This window comes from Lampetra fluviatilis, chromosome 20 (assembly GCF_964198595.1).
Source record: "Lampetra fluviatilis chromosome 20, kcLamFluv1.1, whole genome shotgun sequence".
Taxonomy (NCBI): domain Eukaryota; kingdom Metazoa; phylum Chordata; class Hyperoartia; order Petromyzontiformes; family Petromyzontidae; genus Lampetra; species Lampetra fluviatilis.
In genome coordinates, this window is record NC_136294.1 from 11,511,567 (window position 1) to 11,529,962 (window position 18,396).

The window sequence follows — 18,396 nt, forward strand, 5'->3', positions numbered from 1 at the left end:
GTTTCATTCCTGGCCACAGGTATCGTGGCGAGCGATATTTGAACCACGCCTGGTGTTAGAACATCAGCAATGGGGAGTCAAAAGCCACCAGATATAGTGTTGGAATTGGTCACCACCCCCTAAGTGTGCACCGCGCTGGCCTTAAAGAGATGCTCGCCAACGGCGGCAAGCCCAGGATTCTGTACGGATAAACGGCGGAGGTTCGATCTTCGTGTGTACGTGCGTGTACACCGGTGCATGCACACCGGCTGGGAGTTCCCGCGTGCACTCACCAAACAGCTCGATGTAGACCTCCTGCAGGGAGTGGACACTGCAGAACTGGTTGAGCTCGTGGTGCACCTTGTTGAAGATGAGCGTCTTGTCGTAGTCAGCGGTGTAGTTCTTCACAATGTCGTACACTGCGTGCCGCGCGCACACGTAAACAACACGACATGCACACAAACACGCACATGCTGAGTGACGTTCGTCCAGACTCCCCCCCGACTTCACGCCAAAGCTACCACCTCAAACCTGTCTCTGCAGCTCCCCCCAGTATCACCAGGCATTCTCAATCCACTGCTATATTTAACCTAACAGAGCGGTGCTGGAGTTGGAGCACTCGACTCATAATCCAACAACATTAGACCATCATACCTCCAAGGCAGTTAAAATGAGTACCTCTGTGTGGAAGCTCAAATAACGCTCGTCCGCTGTAGAGTGCATAACTACATCGAGGGTAAAAAAAAAATTCTCAAGTAAACGTTCCTCTCGTTGCTTAAGTACGCTTAGGATGGTGCTCATCTCTCGCAGCGGTCCTGAGCCAGTGGTAAAATTCCTCACTGCTATGGCGGGTACCGAGTGCATCCAAAGAAAATTACTGTTGACTTCCCACTAAAATAATAAATTTCTATTGAGCCTGAAGAGATTGTGAGTTGACTTGAGCCTTGACTGGGATTTGAACTTGCAACCATCTGAGTCGAGCGCTGTGCCACAAAGCTGCCTGTCCGGTAGCTGGCAATTCTCTATAGCGTATGCTGTCGTCTGATCTTGTCGAAAGCTTAGCAGGGTTGACCTTTGCTGTATTGCTTGAAAGGGTACCTGTAGGATTACGTTATGGGCAGCAGAGGGCAGTGCAGAAAAATACATAGTTGTACTATACCTCCATGCTCCCCCATCACCAACCAGCACTAACCAGTGAGCCGACGTATGCTCAAATAACTACCCACGATTAGCACAGTATGGAAAAGTTCTCACCCAACAGTGGATTAACAACGAGATATATATTAACATGGAAATGTAGCCTTCAAAGGTGACCTACTACTCAAATAACAATATACACAATCGCCGAGCTGCATTGGCTTACAGTTGCCGACCAAATATATTATACAGGTAGGAACAACAGGTTCCACACTGCCCACCAGGGATTATTTGTCTGTTTGTCGTGCAATTTGTGTGTCATGCACGAATGCGCTGTCCAACCAAGTTCCTACCTGCCCACTCGGAAGGAACGTGTTAAGGTTGCACTCAATATACACAAAGTGCTGGCCACAAATGAACCACAATACCTTGCTGATCTCCTCAAGGAGCATAAACCATCATGCGAACTCTGGCCATATTCGCAGTGGATTTTGGCTAACCATTGAACAAAGACGGTCACCGCATCGCATGCTTTCAGATGCGCTTCCGAGGCCGTCTGGAACGCTCTTCCTTCCGATATTAGGAAGCCACTGGGAGCTATGTACTTTTAAATCATCTAGATTGAAAACTCATTCCTTTACAACTGATTTTTTTGTTTAGTTTGTTGTCCTTCCCCGCACCTCCGATTAGCACAGTTGGCTACGTACGGTGCGAAAGAAGTTTAACATACGTACATAAACATGTGTATAAACACAGACAAAAGCACACACGCACACACAAGAACATGTGCACAAACACACACACACCACCTGCATCTGCTGCCAGGATGTTGACCACTTCTATCCGGTCGAAGTAGATCATCACTCCTCCACTGTAACACAAAAAGGCAAAATAAAACGCTCACAGCAGCCTGGTTAGACTGCAGTTAAGTGAACAATTCTAAATTATTTAGCAATGATAGGCACAAGCAAAGATCCCTCTATAGCATTGAACAGACTATTGGGGCAAGTGCTGTTAGCAAGCACCTATGAAGACCGGAACGGTACACGAGGCGGTAGGGTGGCCAGCACCACCCACGACTGCCTTTGTCTCTCCAGTGGTGCTATTTATACACTGCATCAGATACTCATTTGGGGCTGAATCGACCTAGGGAAGGCCCAGGACCGGTTCAGATAATCGTCACTGGTGTTGGTCGTGAGCGGAAATCGAACCCAGGACGCCGGGTTGGTAGCGCAGCGTAGCGCTAACCGCTACACTACTGCTCCCCACAACATGCACACACTGACACACACACACAGCTACAAAGGTTCCCCTTCCAGCCTGGATAATCTATTGGCGAGAGAGCTGTTGGGGAACACTTCATAAAAGTACAAAAAAATGCTGTACCAGATTTAAACTGGATTTTGGGAGTCGTTGCCTACGTTAGGGAGCTGTTCCCAACGTTTGGGAGCCGTTGCCAAGGTTTGGGGGGTCCGTGCATACGTTTGGGGACAAGTTGCCTACGTTTGGGGAGAAGTTGCCTATGTTTGGGGAGTCGTTGCTGGTGTGGCAACGATGACCAAAAACGATGTGGCCAGCACCGTGTCTGGCTGCTATTCTTTAACGTGGTGATTTTCACGCCACGTACCGGGCCACTTATTTTCAATGTTAGAAATGCAGCTCACTAACACTATCCACTCTTGTCGCCCCTCTCTATACACAGTATGGATGTATTAACAAGCAATGAATCTTGCACGTAATAATTGGATATTTCAGATCCGCATAAGTTGTGCGCGATCTGTTCATGGAAACCGTGATGCCTCTGCAGCTTCTACATGCACATCCTATTAGCATGGTTGGCTACGTACGGTGCGAAAGAAGTTCAACATACATACAGAAAGCCAAAGATTCAAGAGTCAAATGGTGACCCCCCCCACCGAATCCTCACAATTAATTTCAACAAATTGTGTAGGGGTGGTGAATCAGTGCATCCTTAGTGTACATGTCATTCCGCTGCTGGATGAGGGACTCCACACAATGAGGGTTATATCTGACCATACTTTAACACGCTGGTCCACACAGGTTGGTAAAGTTGGAAAGCATAAAAGTACAGAACAATCCAAACTCAACCTTGCGTGGCTTCCAAGATCTCGCAAAATTGGGTGGATTGTGGGCGATTTGGTCAAAAACATTCATTTAAAGCACAATAAACACACACACATAGGTGAAGATCATCCATTAAGTCTCTAGTGCTATTAATTAGCAAAGCACGCACGCATGTACACAGATACATGCAACAAAGATGTCTCCATTAACCAGGAAGAGTCGTAGAAAATTCCGTACATTTCCCATTTCGGCTGGCACAATGCAAGAGAGGGAGGTCAGATAGGAGAGCACCCACACCCCATGCCTGGCCGCCCAAAATGTACAATTTCAAATAGAACTCTCCAATACAATAAATAATTATCACTCGCCTTGTTCCGCAAGGCACGTTCTTGACTTCATCCGTTTGGAGGGTGGTCTGTACAATACATAAACAGATCAGTTAAAACACATTATCAAGTTGAAGCTTCCATGACTTTGTACATAAAAACAGGTTTCTCAACCGTCACTTGAATTTTGCCTAACATAACAGTGAAAGTAAAACCAACCTGCTGCTATTTCAATTTAACCTTTTGCATTAAGTAAAAATCATACACAAATTGATTATGTGGTTAGAGTGCTCAATTTAAAGTTACACGGTCAAATCCCGGCCGGGGGTTTACTCAAGTTTACTTGGGGTTGATAAGAATTTAGTGACGTCAACATCGGTTGTGCTATGGATAAGCTGGCCCCCGCCATGAACATGTGGAACATCCATCACTGGCTGTCACCAGATGAGTGTTGCCCCAACGCTCATTTAAGGAGGGAGCCACTGCCTTTTTAACAAGGTGTTTTATTTATAGATTTGTGTGTATATATGGGGCTCACAGCGGTGATTCCATGATGTGGTATATTAACAATAATTACAGTTAAAAAACCTCAAGGTGCTCTCAGTGACAAGGTGGGGAGGTGGGAGGGTGGGGTTGGGTAAGTTGTAACACCTGCACGACGCGGTTAGACGTGATGAAGGGAAGCATGATGTGGTAGCCCGGTCCACTCGTTGCCTTGAGCAGTGCCCCACCCCTGGGAAACAACCACAGCACACGCGCACCCACACGGCCATGAGCGCAACTCTGACACAACCCCAGCAATGAACCAAAGTTAAGTACCCGCTGTTCGCTGTACACACACTGGGGGAATATGCTCTCATAATGCATGTATGGTGAACTTATTTTGCACCGTACGTAGCCAACCGTACTAATTGGAGGTGTGGGGGAAGGTCAACAAATTGGTGAGCAACCACTACGGGTGGCGTGGCACATGCTGGTAGTCCAGTGATAAGATTCTTGAATACACATGCGCAGAGCTCTGGGCGTTACCCTCTTATATGTGGGTTTTCTCTGGGTATTCCGGTTTCCTTCCACACGAACAAAGAAAAAACTGTTTAAATAATTGGTCAAAAATTTTAGTTGCCACAATATAGGTTTTCAAGATGGTATGTTATTCAGTTTCACGATAGGATGACCATCGCAATCAGTTCCCCAGTACTTTGTATTTCACATTTTTATAGTTTAGTTTTTCTGCTTTGTCGTACTTCCAGTAGAAATAACAATTACTCTAAAGGTATTCAACTGCGATTCACGACGTTTTATAATTGTGATACCTTCACAATCTATCACACTTGCAACGCACACCATCAGTAACACTAATATGTATTAATTAAACTAACTACGAAAAGGATGCCGTTATATAACTGCCATGTCATTACTCTGAAAAGCCTTTTACAAAGCACTAATGTAGTATATAATATAGTTAAAACCTTAATGATTGACTTTGTTATTTCATAGTCAGAACATCAAATATGTATATAGAAATAAAATAAGCGCTGAAAATCTTGATACAAATATTTAGCTAAACTGAAGATACAATTATTGTGGTTCTTATTCTTGGTTCTTTCGGTAAAGTCACGTAGAAAGGAAATAATAAAATAATAAAAATTCAACAATAAAAATTCTCACGACGTTTCAATTGCAACACAAGCAATCATCATTTTTTTAAACTGCTACTTAAAAAAAAAATGTCTTGCTGTGGTTTTCACACCTGATGATGATTGCTTGTGTTGCAATCGAAACGTCGTGAGAATTTTATTGTTTTAATTTTATTATTTCCCTTCTACGTGACTTTATCGAAAGAACCAAGAAAATGAAACCCTGCTGTCACGAAAGCTTTAAAACGAAATTTATTGTGGTTCTCTTACAGATTGTACGGTTTGTCGGAACGTCGCCATTGGCGGCAACCCTACTGCTTAATGCAGAACCCTTGCTAAGAGACTCTTAATGCTCCGTGAAGCTTGATTATTAAATACAGGACTATAAGAAATGAGCAAAAATTATTTTTTAAAACTGGCTATATTACCATATAATCAAAAATCAGAGCGTTGTGGTGGGTGGCAGAGGAAAACATTGATGGTTCTGCAGTATTAATACATTCTAATGCTTTGGGTACAATGCATATTGCAACATGTCTGAGTCTTCTATTTGATCAAAATCAAACAGCCTCAAGCCAGAGAATCATTCCAGCCCAGCAGGTATGGATGACCCATATAGGTAGGATAACAGCACACTGAGTATTTCGTGAAATTGTATTTGTATCGTATTATATCGTGAAAAATTATATTGCAGCAACCCTAGTTAAGTAGGCAGGTAGAAAGATAGATACGGGTGTGGGTAGGTGAGGAGGTAGCTTTTATTAAAACCAGATGAGAGTACATTGAGACATCACATCTGTTTTGGAAGGAGACCTTGGAAGAGTTCAATAACAAAATAGGCAAGAGGTTATAGGGCAGAGGAAGTACGAAATAAAAACATAAAAAAACTGGACTGTAAAAAGAATGGAATTTGTACAACTGTACAAATTACGTAAATTTTAACAAATATATTGGACAACTGCTTTAAATAAAAAAGTAATGTGATGGAAATATAGAATATAATATGATGTATAATATAAGGGCACTCTTGTTAAAGGTACTTAGTTTAAATAAATGAAATTAAACTACACACTGTATTTTATCAACTGGTTTGACAACCTCTGACAAAACAAACACGTGGTACGCGATGAATAATTTCTCCAATTCGTTCTTTCTTTGGTATAGACGCAGTTCTGTTCTTGTGTATGGCAGCAATATGTCTAAGCGCTAAATACCAATGTTGATGTCTGCTGGCCACGAGAGGGCTTCAGGAGAGAGTTTGTGTAGTTTTGCTAATCCTCCATAGAAGGAGCGCAGACGACACAGTGGCTTACTGTGTGGTCCATAGTAGATGCAGTGAAGTTCCTGGACTGTATCAGTTCCATATCCCCCACATAAGTAACAGAGCAATTACATTGGTGAGTTGACAGCGAGGGGCTTATTCAGGTCATTCTCACCAACACCACAAGATGGTGCTGCTCTACCAAGTCATGCAAGCCAAAGCCACACATTGTCTTGATCTCTAATTGTTTTTCTCAACTCCATTCCTCGCAGAAAACGCACAGCCCGCATTTTCTTAAATTACCAAGTCTCTTTCGTGCGTGTGCAAATAAAGCCACTGCACACTCAATCCACCTGGTCACTAGCAATCACGCAACACAGTATATCGGTAACTAATCAGTAAATTTTATCCGTCAAGGTTGCTCTTTAATTACCGGTGAGCTGAAACAATAATTCACTGGTCAACAAAAAAAAACATTTTTTTCTCGCCTGGACTTTTGCAGCTGTTTTAGACTAATTTCAGGGTGCCGATTCCAAATCTGATCTCAGATTTGCTCGATCACATCTCATTTTTATGTTATCGGCATACCCCATTTTCATTGATTTTACCCGAAATTAACTCTGTCACTTATGATTGCAAGTTGTTGCGAGTCAGCGACTGCTTTAGTGTTAAAATATGGTGCTGTATTTTTAGGATAGTGTGTTTATAATATAATTTTATGTATATATCCACATTTATTTAATATTTTTCTTCTGCAGTTTTTATTGAAAATGCAATATTTGATATCTCAAAAACCTGATGTGATAAGACAAAAACTGATGCCAGATTTGGAATCAGCACCCCAAAATTACCTTAAAACCGTTGGAATACCTTATGCCATAAAAAGTGTGTTTACCAGTGTAATATTTGGCGCACTAACATTTGTACAGTGACAATTTAATTTGTTTAGCTATGTCGTGCGGCGGAGGATCTTACCATTATGTGGCCAAACTCAAAACTTATGAATCGTAACATTGTCTGCCAAAACCTATGAGTTAACAATGGCAATGATGATGAGAATCATGAACTGCCGAGTGAAGCTCAACTTAGATTAAAAATCACGACCCCGTAACCACCAGCCGAGTTCTCGACATACTAAGCCAGTTTGTAAGACTTTCCGGGGAGGCAAACCTTTCCATACGATTACACGACTGTATGTACAAAGGGCTGTGGCCACGGGCAAGAACAGATTACCAGTTGCATGCTCATTAGAAGAGTGCCACCCAATCAGTGTTGGGGGTGCAATGCTAAAAGGTCAGAGACGATGGCGCCCCTTGGGACTCGTTTGGCGAAGGGTTTCCGCCCCACGGGGATGCCCCGCTACTTCTTGGTGTTGCCTCGCAGTCCATATTGCTGGTGCTGGACCTCAGTTGCTTGGTCATGGGCTGTACTGCAGTGTTGTTCTCTCTCTCCTTTCTCCTATGTGTTCCCTGCCTTGCTGCCTCCCCTCCCTCCTACCCTAAACACTCGTTTTCGTCACTTGCAAAGCATCTTGAGATGCATTTACAAGATATGCAAATGTAAAGGAGTCCACCACGAACGAGGTACAACTGAGGTAGGGGGCTCTTTATTTTCGCCAGCCACACGACGACACTCTCAGGAAGCAGAACCAAGGCCGTGTCCCCGAGTTCTCCGCAAGCCCACTCCTTTTGGCTCGTTTACCGCCCTTTGAGAGTTCCAAACAGACCCCCTCCCCCCCTAATCAACCCCGCTTCAATTTCCCAAACAAGTCTCAAACCGACCCAGTATGACCGATATAAATTGCCTGGGTTTCTACCCATCAAATTGCTCGGTTGCGAAGGTCTCGCGCTCCCCCCAATCAGCTCGCACATGGCTTGCGATAGCCGGCCAATGCGGTACGAGCTGTACCATTTATATAATTAATCAATGGGGTACGCCCTCGGTGACCCCACGAGCTGTACCGTTTATATAATTAATCAATGGGCTATACACACCCTCGATGACTCTTCCATAAATGTAAATGTGTTGTTGTTACCTGTAGTAGACTGCCACGTGGCCCTCATCGATGCGGTGAATGGAGGAGATGAGCAGAGCAAACATTAGGGCGACACCTGCCACCACCACTGCTCCCACCGACATCTTCTGCACACGCACACACACAGAACTTCAACATACATACACACACGTAGACAATCGACCCTTAGCCTCGACAGACAACAGGGGGCAAGTGCAGTTCGCAAGCGCTAAGGCTGCGGTGATGCCCGGAAGTATCGGCGGTAGTGGTCAGGGGGGCCAGTAGTTAATTGATTTCATTATAAACAAGAGAAGAGAGTGTGATCGTAACACACAGTGATTACTGCGAAATAAAACCTATCACGTTTAAAAGTGTCACTGAGGGGAGACACACTGGAGCATGTAATGCGAGCCGTAGATTCGAACCCATATCATTTGCATGTTGAAACCAAGCCGCCCTGTACTCTACCCCTCGGCTACAGTGCCTCCACAGATGGTTGGCAACTTGTGTATCTTGATAGCTGCCGTTTCTCACTTCACGATATCATCTGAGGCCGAGTCAACACCAAGCGAGGCACAGACCAGGTGCGGATACCATTTGAAGCCGTCATGCATGGTCAGGAATCGAAGACGGGCCGCTTAGCTGACAGTGTGGTCGGCTAATTCACGTCACCGCAATACCAAAACATACAAGGGTGTATGTGCGCGCGCACACACAGCGCGATATCTTCGGTCACTTGCAGACAACTGCCCTTGTAAAGGTGCATCTACACACTCCATTCATCACAACTTCATAAAAATAATACGTAGATGGAAACATTCAGGAAAACTAAATTCAAAGATCCCATCTCACAATTTGAGGTTCTTTGCGAAAGCGTTGGCAAGCACCTATTACGATTCGCATGGAACGAAACATGCGTTGAGATTGTTTAGATTTTGGTGCTAGCAATGTCCAAATAATGGCCCACTTTGTTGAGCTATCATTTGTGGTGAGGTCGCTTCTGAAAAATAAGTGAATACCTCTTAGCTTTGCCTGGTGGGATGGAGATGGTTTAGCTGTATTTATGTGTTTGGGCAATTTGTTTACCTTTCTTGTCCTTTGCACTCTTATCGTGTTTTTGTATTGTTTGTTGTCGTAACGTTCTTACCCACCCCGACTGGAAATTTGTGGAAGAAAAGAGCTTTATACCTCATCGGATTCCTCCAGTATAAATAAATATTCGGGTTCTGATATTTTTATTATTCGGGATATGGGCGTCGCTGGTACTGTAATCCAGCATTTGTCGTCCATCCCGAGTTGCGCTGAGAAGGTGGTGGCAGTGGTGGTGGGCCTTCTTGGACTGCTGCAGCCCTTGGGATGAGGGTGGCTCCCACCACACAACGCCGTATCTGCCAGGGACATCTCAGATTCTGACCCAAAAATGATGGAGCGGCGATAAATGCCCAAATTCCGGACCGTGCATGGCTTGGAGTGGAACAAGGAGGCGGTGGCATCATTGGCATCATCATCACCACTTGGCAGCTGCTGCCCTTGTTGTTCTCAAAGGTGGAAATTGCAGGTTTGGGGGTAGGTGCTGCTGGAGTTGCCTAGGAGAGTTGCTGCAGGGCATCCTATAGATCAAATCAAGACGGATCCTATAGATTGTACATCAGAATTTAAATCTGAATATTTATATATACTAGAGGAATCTGATGAGCTATAAAGCTCTTTTGCACATGTGTCCAGTAGGGGCAGGTCAGAACGTTACAACAAACAATACAAAACAAGATCGGAGGTAAAGCCCACTGAGCTATTAGCTTCCTTTTCAGAAGAAGCAGGTGATAGAGGGGGTGGACATTCACACGGTTTAGCGAGGTGTCTATCAAGTGGGCTGCTCTGTCCTGGATGGTGTCGAACATTCTTCGGTGTTGATCAAGCTCTGTACCCATCCAGGCAAGTGCCGAGCCATTCCCATTAAAATCCTGACTTGTGCCTTGCAGAGACGGCGGCAAGGTATTGGGAGAGAAAAGAGGTGGGGCCAGTGTCTGCACATTGCCTGACGTCAACTCGTGCTGTTGACGAATGCACCCTCATTTCAGCTCGAGATGACCTTGCGGAGACCTAGACCACGTTCGTCAAGGATCTGGTCAGACAAGCGTTGTGCGTGACGAGGTAGCTGAAACTTGGGCTGCCAGGACGGTAGTGAATGTGGACTGCTTAGGATGACACTACTCAAGGCTGGGCAAATCCATTGAGACGTCTTATTTACACGAACCGCAAGCTGCCACGGGGGAAGCAGATTTCATTAAACCCTGGAACATTATTAATGAATCCCATACGTCTTCTGGTGACATTGCAAAAAAAAAAGCTCAATGTAATAAAAGTGGGCTGAAAACCCAGTCTTGTAGATTCCTCCATCCCAAATTCAAGCAAATGGTTGGGGAAATATTGGTTTCATGAAACTAGACTTTCAAAATTATTTGTGCTGGACGCACGAACCACATAACGCTATGGTCCTACGCGTCCGCGTTGGTTGTCTGTCCGAGCTGCCTATCCCGCTATGTGCCACTCACCCATCTCGGAAGTTGTGCTGGGAAAAATAATGCAAATAGAATTTAAATCAAATTTATTAGGATTTAGGAGACATGCGTGATACTCAACACTAGCAAGGCAGCCAAACACAAGCCCCCTAATCAAACCGACAATAAATGTGTTGTTGAATGCCCTTATCATAAAACTACCACCACCATATGGACAGATGTCCTTTATCTAAAACCAGTTGAGAGGCCACCGAGCCACGTCTCATTTGCAAGGAAGAATGGATAAAAATGTACGTGAAAATAATTAGCAAAATCTTAAATAAATATCAACACAAATTGAATTTGTTTTCACTTTAAATATTTTTTTTAAACCATAATCAACATAAACTGGTCCTTGCCACTCTAATGTAGAACATTCAGCACTTTCTTGGAACCACAATTGGGTATGAACTCTACGAAATGCTCTTATTAATGGAGAAAAAATTAAGTGATGATGATCATAGGGGGAGACCGATTCCTACCAAATGAAGATAATTTCCAGCAATTTCCAGAAATTGCCTCTCCTTAATTCTTGCCCAGGGATAGTTCCCTTCCGGTCTAAGATCCCAAGGCAACAATCTCTGGAGTGGCATGGGACAATATGGCCACGTGGTTCATGGGGGCAAGAATTGGTCTTGATGGGCAAGGATTAGGAACCAGCAGGATCCGGCTCCATGTGCATGGGTTAATGCCAGAATTTGAACTCATCCACTAATGGGAGCCCCCTGCTGCTCAATCAACTGGGCTACTTCATGGCTTAAAAATAAATATTAACCAGATGTTAATAATTGACTAATGCCTAGCAACGCATGGACTTGGGATTCTCAAGCCCAATGGGGGCTTTGTGGCCTTTTCCCAACCTTATCCAAACAGCCCGTGATTAGGAAGGATATTGGTCATAAGAATGTGATTTTTGCTATATGCACACCCGCAAATGCAGCTGCTACTCATCATCCATGACCTCGCGACTGCTGGACAAAGGCCTCCACAAGCTCTTGCCATTTTCCATGATTTTGTGATGTAACATTCCATATAGCTCCTGCACACCAGCTGATCTCATCACTCCATCTCCATGGTGGATGCCCTCTTGGGTGTGTTTCTGTCAATTGGCTTCCAAACTACTTTGATTTGGGCACTGCCGGCAATCACAATCTTGGCATAACTGATAAGAAAAAAGCTGATGTAAAGTTAAATATTAGATTATAGATAAGAAGTGGGACAATGGTTACTGTTCTGCACCGTGAACCCAATGCCATGACTCACATCAGCGGCAAATGATATCCGAATCTTTCCTAGGCATCCCTTTCACCAATCTGCAGAGATCAGGATATCTTTAAACTTTTTTTTTCATTTCGCATCAGGGAATTCAACTCGTGGTCAAATGATCCTTATGGCGGTACCCCGGGGGGGGTACCAAATAATAAAAAATGGCCGAGGCAATTAAATATTTTATTTCTGGGACACTATTTTTTCCAGGGATGTACTTAAACTCCGCGAATGGGGTACCAATCAATCCGAAATCAGCGCTACTCCGATGTCGAAACGCCAATCATTAGCATAAAAAATCCATTATCGAAAAATTAAACTTTGAATAATGCATCGTGTACAGCTCGTCGAGATGAGTCGATTGCCGCATCGCCGATCATCAACAGACTAAAAATGACTCATTCACAGACATTATGCGAGATCTAGGTACTATCGTCCCATGGGTTACCGCCATGAGGTTCAAATGAGCACCGTGCTGAATGCAGGGGTTACCTTCCTGGAAAATGCCGTGTTGGGCAAAACCGCGTTTGACAGGCAATAAAATATTTTTAAAATACTTTTTTTTTTAAACACGCTTTAATGAAATGTGCCGTACGAGTAATGGCAGAACTCCACGACTCCAGGAAGTGGGCCACGTAGCTTGCCGTAACGTCAGGGACCGTGGTGATTTACAGCCAACGTGAGTTGAGCGTGGACAATTAGACCTGTAAAAATTATTGTTTAAAAATATATTTTACATTTTTAATGATAGAATATCGTATTGTCATCAGTATGACATACCTATACCAAGTTTGCAGTCGATATGACATTGGGAAGACGGTTGAACATGAGTTACAAGATTTGAGGATACGACAACAGACGGAGCGAGTTAAATAAAAGCGTGTAAAATGTTTAAAAATATTTATTTTTATTTTAATGATATAATATAGAGTCTTGTCATCAGTATGACATAGGTATATCAAGTTTGCAGTCGATAGCACATTGGAAAGTGGGTAAAAATTTAGTTACAAATTTTTTTGAGGATACGACAACAGACAGAGTGAGTTAAATAAAAGCGTGTAAAATAGAGTGATGTTCCTGGGTCCGAAATCACCCCCTCTCTCTATGTTTAAACAATTCTACAAGACTTCCACCCAGCACAAAACACGGCTGCCTTTGTCATGTATAGGCTATGCTTGTGTCCGTTGGAATTGCCGAGTATGAGACATAATGATACGATTGTTAAGGCAGGGACCACCAGTAATAAAAACGTGTGGTACTACAACAGACAATACAGAGACAGCTAAGTTGTCTCTATCACTGTGCCAGATTTATAGTCCACACCTCACAATGTGAAATAATCTTCAATACAATACATGACAATGAATTACATCTTCATTTTTTTAATGATAAACAGGCCCCCCTCTTTGTAATAAAAAGGCATGGTGTCTTTGATCTAAAACACTCACTTGGTGAGATAGGACATATTTACCGCAATCGTCCATTGGAGGCGGCAACACAAACAGAAACCACGTACAACCACGCACACTCCTACTCCTGAACCCACGGGCTCACTCCCACGCCACATACACTCCCACCCTCACCCTCCCTCCCAGTGTGCCCAGCCTTAGTGAGCACAGGGCGTTACACATCTCGTTTGTTGGTCCTGAAACGATGATTAAAATTCCATATTACCGTCATGCTTACTATTACGCCAACCTTGTTCTTGATGTAACCCACCCTTGCAAAAGAGGAAATGCTGGTCTCGTGCGTCCCAACATATGTATTTATCTCCTGGTTAGATAAAGGAAACAATCAGGTGACCACTCGTTCACTGATCCCGGCAATGACGACACTCCTGAGTCCACCCCGACTAGGGAATGCACCGAGAATTTTGTTGTCGTGAGCCATTTGTTTGACGGACTTGGCTACCCAAAACACGTGTCAACACAATACAAACGGCTCTCAAGATGCACGAGCAGAACATATCACCAACTGTACCAACCGCTTACTTTGAGCATATCTCTGCAGACTGGTACCACGTGGAGTATTGCTTGTAAGCTCAAATTCAAACTTACACGTTCAACACGAACCAATATTGTAATACATGAAACAAACTTAATAGTCAACGATTGTTACTTCGTACTTTTACAACGGAAAATAATAGACATTTTCTAAATCACCTTCACATCACTCATTGCTCTGTTCAATGTACACTGCAATAGCAATGCATTAGCAGTAGCCCAATCGTCAGTGTACTCAGCACTGGGGCATTTCAGCCCTTAGTGTGGTTAGGAAATTCCTTATGCAAATGCTGGGGAAACACCGGATTTACTTAAAAACTGGCTCAGTGCCGAGTGTGCTGATCCCTAACATTGCTCATGTCTGCCTTCTACCCATAATACATTGTTCATGGCCGGCTACCATCCACAACATCTACAAGCAAGCGTTACATTATGACCCCTTGCCCATGAAAACTGTTCGTGCCCGACTCCTGTCCACAATATCAGTGAACATTGTTCACGGCTAGGCACTGTACCATATAATGAATGAAAATTCACAAACACCCGTTCCTGCACAAAACGTCAGGGTTCCAAGTGGAAATTCTTTGACGGGGCACATGATGCTCCAAAAACGAAAGATTTTTATTTTATCTGGTAAGTTCCACTAAACTGAATAGCTCTTTAATCAGGAGCGACCTGGCCACAAATGACAGCCCAGCGAAGTGGCTTATAATGTGCAAATGTACAGCACCCAAATACTCTTAAACACGTGTTGATTTTAAATGTGGAGGAAAATTCCACGCAACCATGGGGAGAACATGCAAACTTTAAATATACAGGAGTCAGGGTTGGGATCGAACCCACAGTCTCTTTTATCACAGGTGAGGTAGTTAACATCTCACCACCGTGCAAACCGGTCTAAGGCTGCCTCGCCTAAACAAACACTACAGGGCAAGATTATTTCACTGACAGTCAGAAGGTAAGATTCTCACAAGAAGAACACAAAACTGCCTCGGCGACACGATGTATTTATTAAGACACATTAATATTGCCACTAAAACCCTAGCCATTAGTAAAGTTAATCTATGAGAAACATACCGCAATAGCAATGAACTCTGGACCAACCAGCTGGAACACTTGACCACACTGTCAGGATGCATGTTTACAGACCGCGATTAAAAGGTCTGAAACACGAACTTTAAAAAAATGCCAAAGGAACAAGACTGCTCCACTTAGCGTCATGGGTTGGCATTTTTGTCAGCTCTAGGGAAATGAAGCATGCATGCAGACCACGAGTGATGTTCTCAGCCTTCCCTAATTTTAGTTCTGCTTCTGTTCACAGTAATTACAGTTGTAGCATTTTCTGTGTTATGTTTGATGGATTATCCCTATTATCACTTAAATTTGACCAGGCCAAGCAGTAGGTAGTAGAAGACTTCTCAAACAAACAGAAAGCAGGGAGTTCAAATTCCAGTTGGAGCCCCCAAACGCACTGCATTTCCCTTCATAGACTGAGAAAGCATACATTTATGAAAAAATAAGAATAGGTTTTACCCTTTCTGGCAATAAAACAGGTGTTAAGGTGTTCAAACACCACATAGAAACCTTCTTGCAAGAAATTAAGTTCGCATTAACGACAATACTTGTGGTAAACATGCAAACAAACATGTTCTTAAAATATATGCATTGTCTTTGAAACGGATTGGCCTACACCAGAGAGACAACCTTCTTTTGGGCCTAGTCTTCACCAGTGTCAGACCAGAGAACGCCAAAAGGCAAACAGCACAAAGTCAATGCACTATCAGGGCATTTATAGCTCAGGGAGAGCAGCTACAAAATGGGACCTTTTTTCTGGTATCAAAATCTGAAAAAATTAATTGGTTTTAGCCTTTCTGGCAATAAAACAGGTGTTAACATGATCAAACACCCAATAGAAATCTACATTTCCACGTACCCCGTTTTTCATTGTCTTGAAATGCAGGTGCAAGGTGCAAGTTATGTGCTCTATAAATTCAAATCGTTTTTCACTTTAAAACGAGTACCACTGTGCAAAGATGTCATCAACGGATTTCCTAAACGAACATCGCGCATCCCTGCCATAGGAAAGTACCTTTCCTCCATTGGCTCAGGGATTGCTAACAGGAGGTGAGCACTGCCCCCCGAGCCCCTCGAAGCATGGAGGAACTTTGCCCCCGGCCTTATTGTTTGTAAGTTACAGTTTAGTGATCTTGCGCCTACTGTAGAGTCCACTCACTCGATATTAGACTGGGTGAGGTGGAGAGCCAAGCCTCTCATCCAGACCGTGCATGGACATGAACCATATCACAGCATCAGACCATCACACGCTGCAGAGACCGGATGCGTGGATGGAGACATCCAGGACACTCCGCTGTACGAATGTGGTAAACAAATAAAAAAACATCTGCTGAACTCTCTACTATTAAGTCACTCCCCAGAAACATCTCTGAAATCCACACCACATCTCCCAAAAGCCCTCGACTGGATATGAAAAACTTAACATGGTTACTTCAAAATTGTCCCTATTAATCCATACGACATTAAATCAACGCAGACTCGGGAGGTGTGTTTCGGTAGACCCCTCACAGAAGTGAGAAAGAGAAGAGTGAAAATCAACACACACTTGCATATGAGGTGGTGCCTGTACGGGGATGTACAGCAAGCGGGTTTCTGGGAGACTATTTGTGCGGAATAATCCGTCTATCCTTGTACAAACATCACCATCTGGTTTTTTTCTGCATGTAAAAAAAAACAAAAAAAGGAAATGGCCAAACATCCCAACTGGAAGCTGAGAAAGTCTTTAGAACTTGTGGGGGTAAAAAATTCAAACTATGATTAGCTATACGGTCATTACAATTGATTGCACCAAATCACAGATATATCAGATTAGTTGTTTGTCATTCTGTGCTTTGGCCGAAAGATGTATTTATCGTTATGAAGACGCATGTTTTGACAATACGGTACCCCAGGCGAGTGAACGTGGCATCAACATCGCGGCTCTGATATGTACCCATTCATAATTCCTTTAATTATGAATAAATGTAATTCACATTCATAAGGACCTGGAAAATATAATTAATGTTGCTTATATATGACCGTGCAGAAAGCCAGATAAAATACATTGCATTAACGTAAAGTATTTATCGCATAATTAGGTATACATTTACAAGTTCACATCTGTTGCTCTGTACCGTTTTGAATTTTCTGCAAACATTTCTTAAATAAGAACGTAATGATTGCACAAGAGGTTAAATTAGTTTTAACTATACTGCACTTAACATTCTTCCAAATGTTCACAATTTAGCCAATAAAGAGTAACGCAAAAGAAAAGGCCAGGGCACACTCGGAGATCCACATGTTTACCATCTCTAGATTCAGGTACCCATTTGTCGAACTCCCTTCTCACCATCCCGCAGACCAGTTGGGGTTTCGAAGTTTCACACATCTGCATTATCCACCAACTTTCACAAAAACAAAGATCCCCAGTATAGTGCTGTTAGCGAGCACCTATGAAGACCGGAACGGCAAACGAGGGGGTGAGTGGCACCACGCCTGGCACCTTTGTCTCCCTAGTGGCGATGTTTATACACACTGCACCAGACACTCATTTGAGGCTGAGTCGACCTAGAGGAGGCCCAGAACTGGTTTAGAAAATTGAGCAGGAATCAAACTCGGGTCGCTGGGTTCCGTAGCGCAGCGCGCTAACCACTACACTACCGCTCCCTATTTTCGCTCTCCTGTAGATGCTCACTCGCTCTCCTTACAAGTGAGAAATCTCGCTCACTCTGCTGCACGCGTGTCCGCTTGATCTCTCGTACGTGCATACTCACAAGCCTGCTTTCGAGCGCATATGCTCGCTTGCAGTCCTGCACTTTCAAAAAAGTAAGTTGGCTTGGATGGGACACATTACTCAATTAGGATTACACATGGCAATCGTCACCCTTCCACTGGCACACAAATGCCACCTTGCAGGTCAGGACTGAGACACCCTTTGTCACGCATGGACAGCTGCCAATGGGGTTCCCTTTCGAATGGTTAAAATTAGATGAGATATAAGGAGCTTTGAGGTGCCAAGGCATTCTAAGATTATGAATGGGAAAGACCGCCGAGGAGGGAACACAAGTGAGAGGACA

At 43.6% G+C, this 18,396-nt stretch overlaps 1 protein-coding gene across 1 annotated transcript in view; it reads right to left on the reverse strand.

The window, feature by feature from the left end:
- The window catches only part of LOC144937963 (erlin-2-B-like), a 40,000-nt gene that overhangs the window by 12,570 nt on the left and 9,034 nt on the right, over positions 1–18,396 (reverse strand). The window contains exons 2-6 of the mRNA XM_078865615.1: positions 8,461–8,567; positions 4,179–4,260; positions 3,570–3,616; positions 1,926–1,987; positions 273–398 (exon numbers count right to left, since the gene is read on the reverse strand). Of these exons, the coding sequence (XP_078721741.1) occupies positions 273–398; positions 1,926–1,987; positions 3,570–3,616; positions 4,179–4,260; positions 8,461–8,564 (421 nt within the window). The 5' untranslated portion in view covers positions 8,565–8,567. The remainder of the gene's footprint in view (positions 1–272; positions 399–1,925; positions 1,988–3,569; positions 3,617–4,178; positions 4,261–8,460; positions 8,568–18,396) is intronic.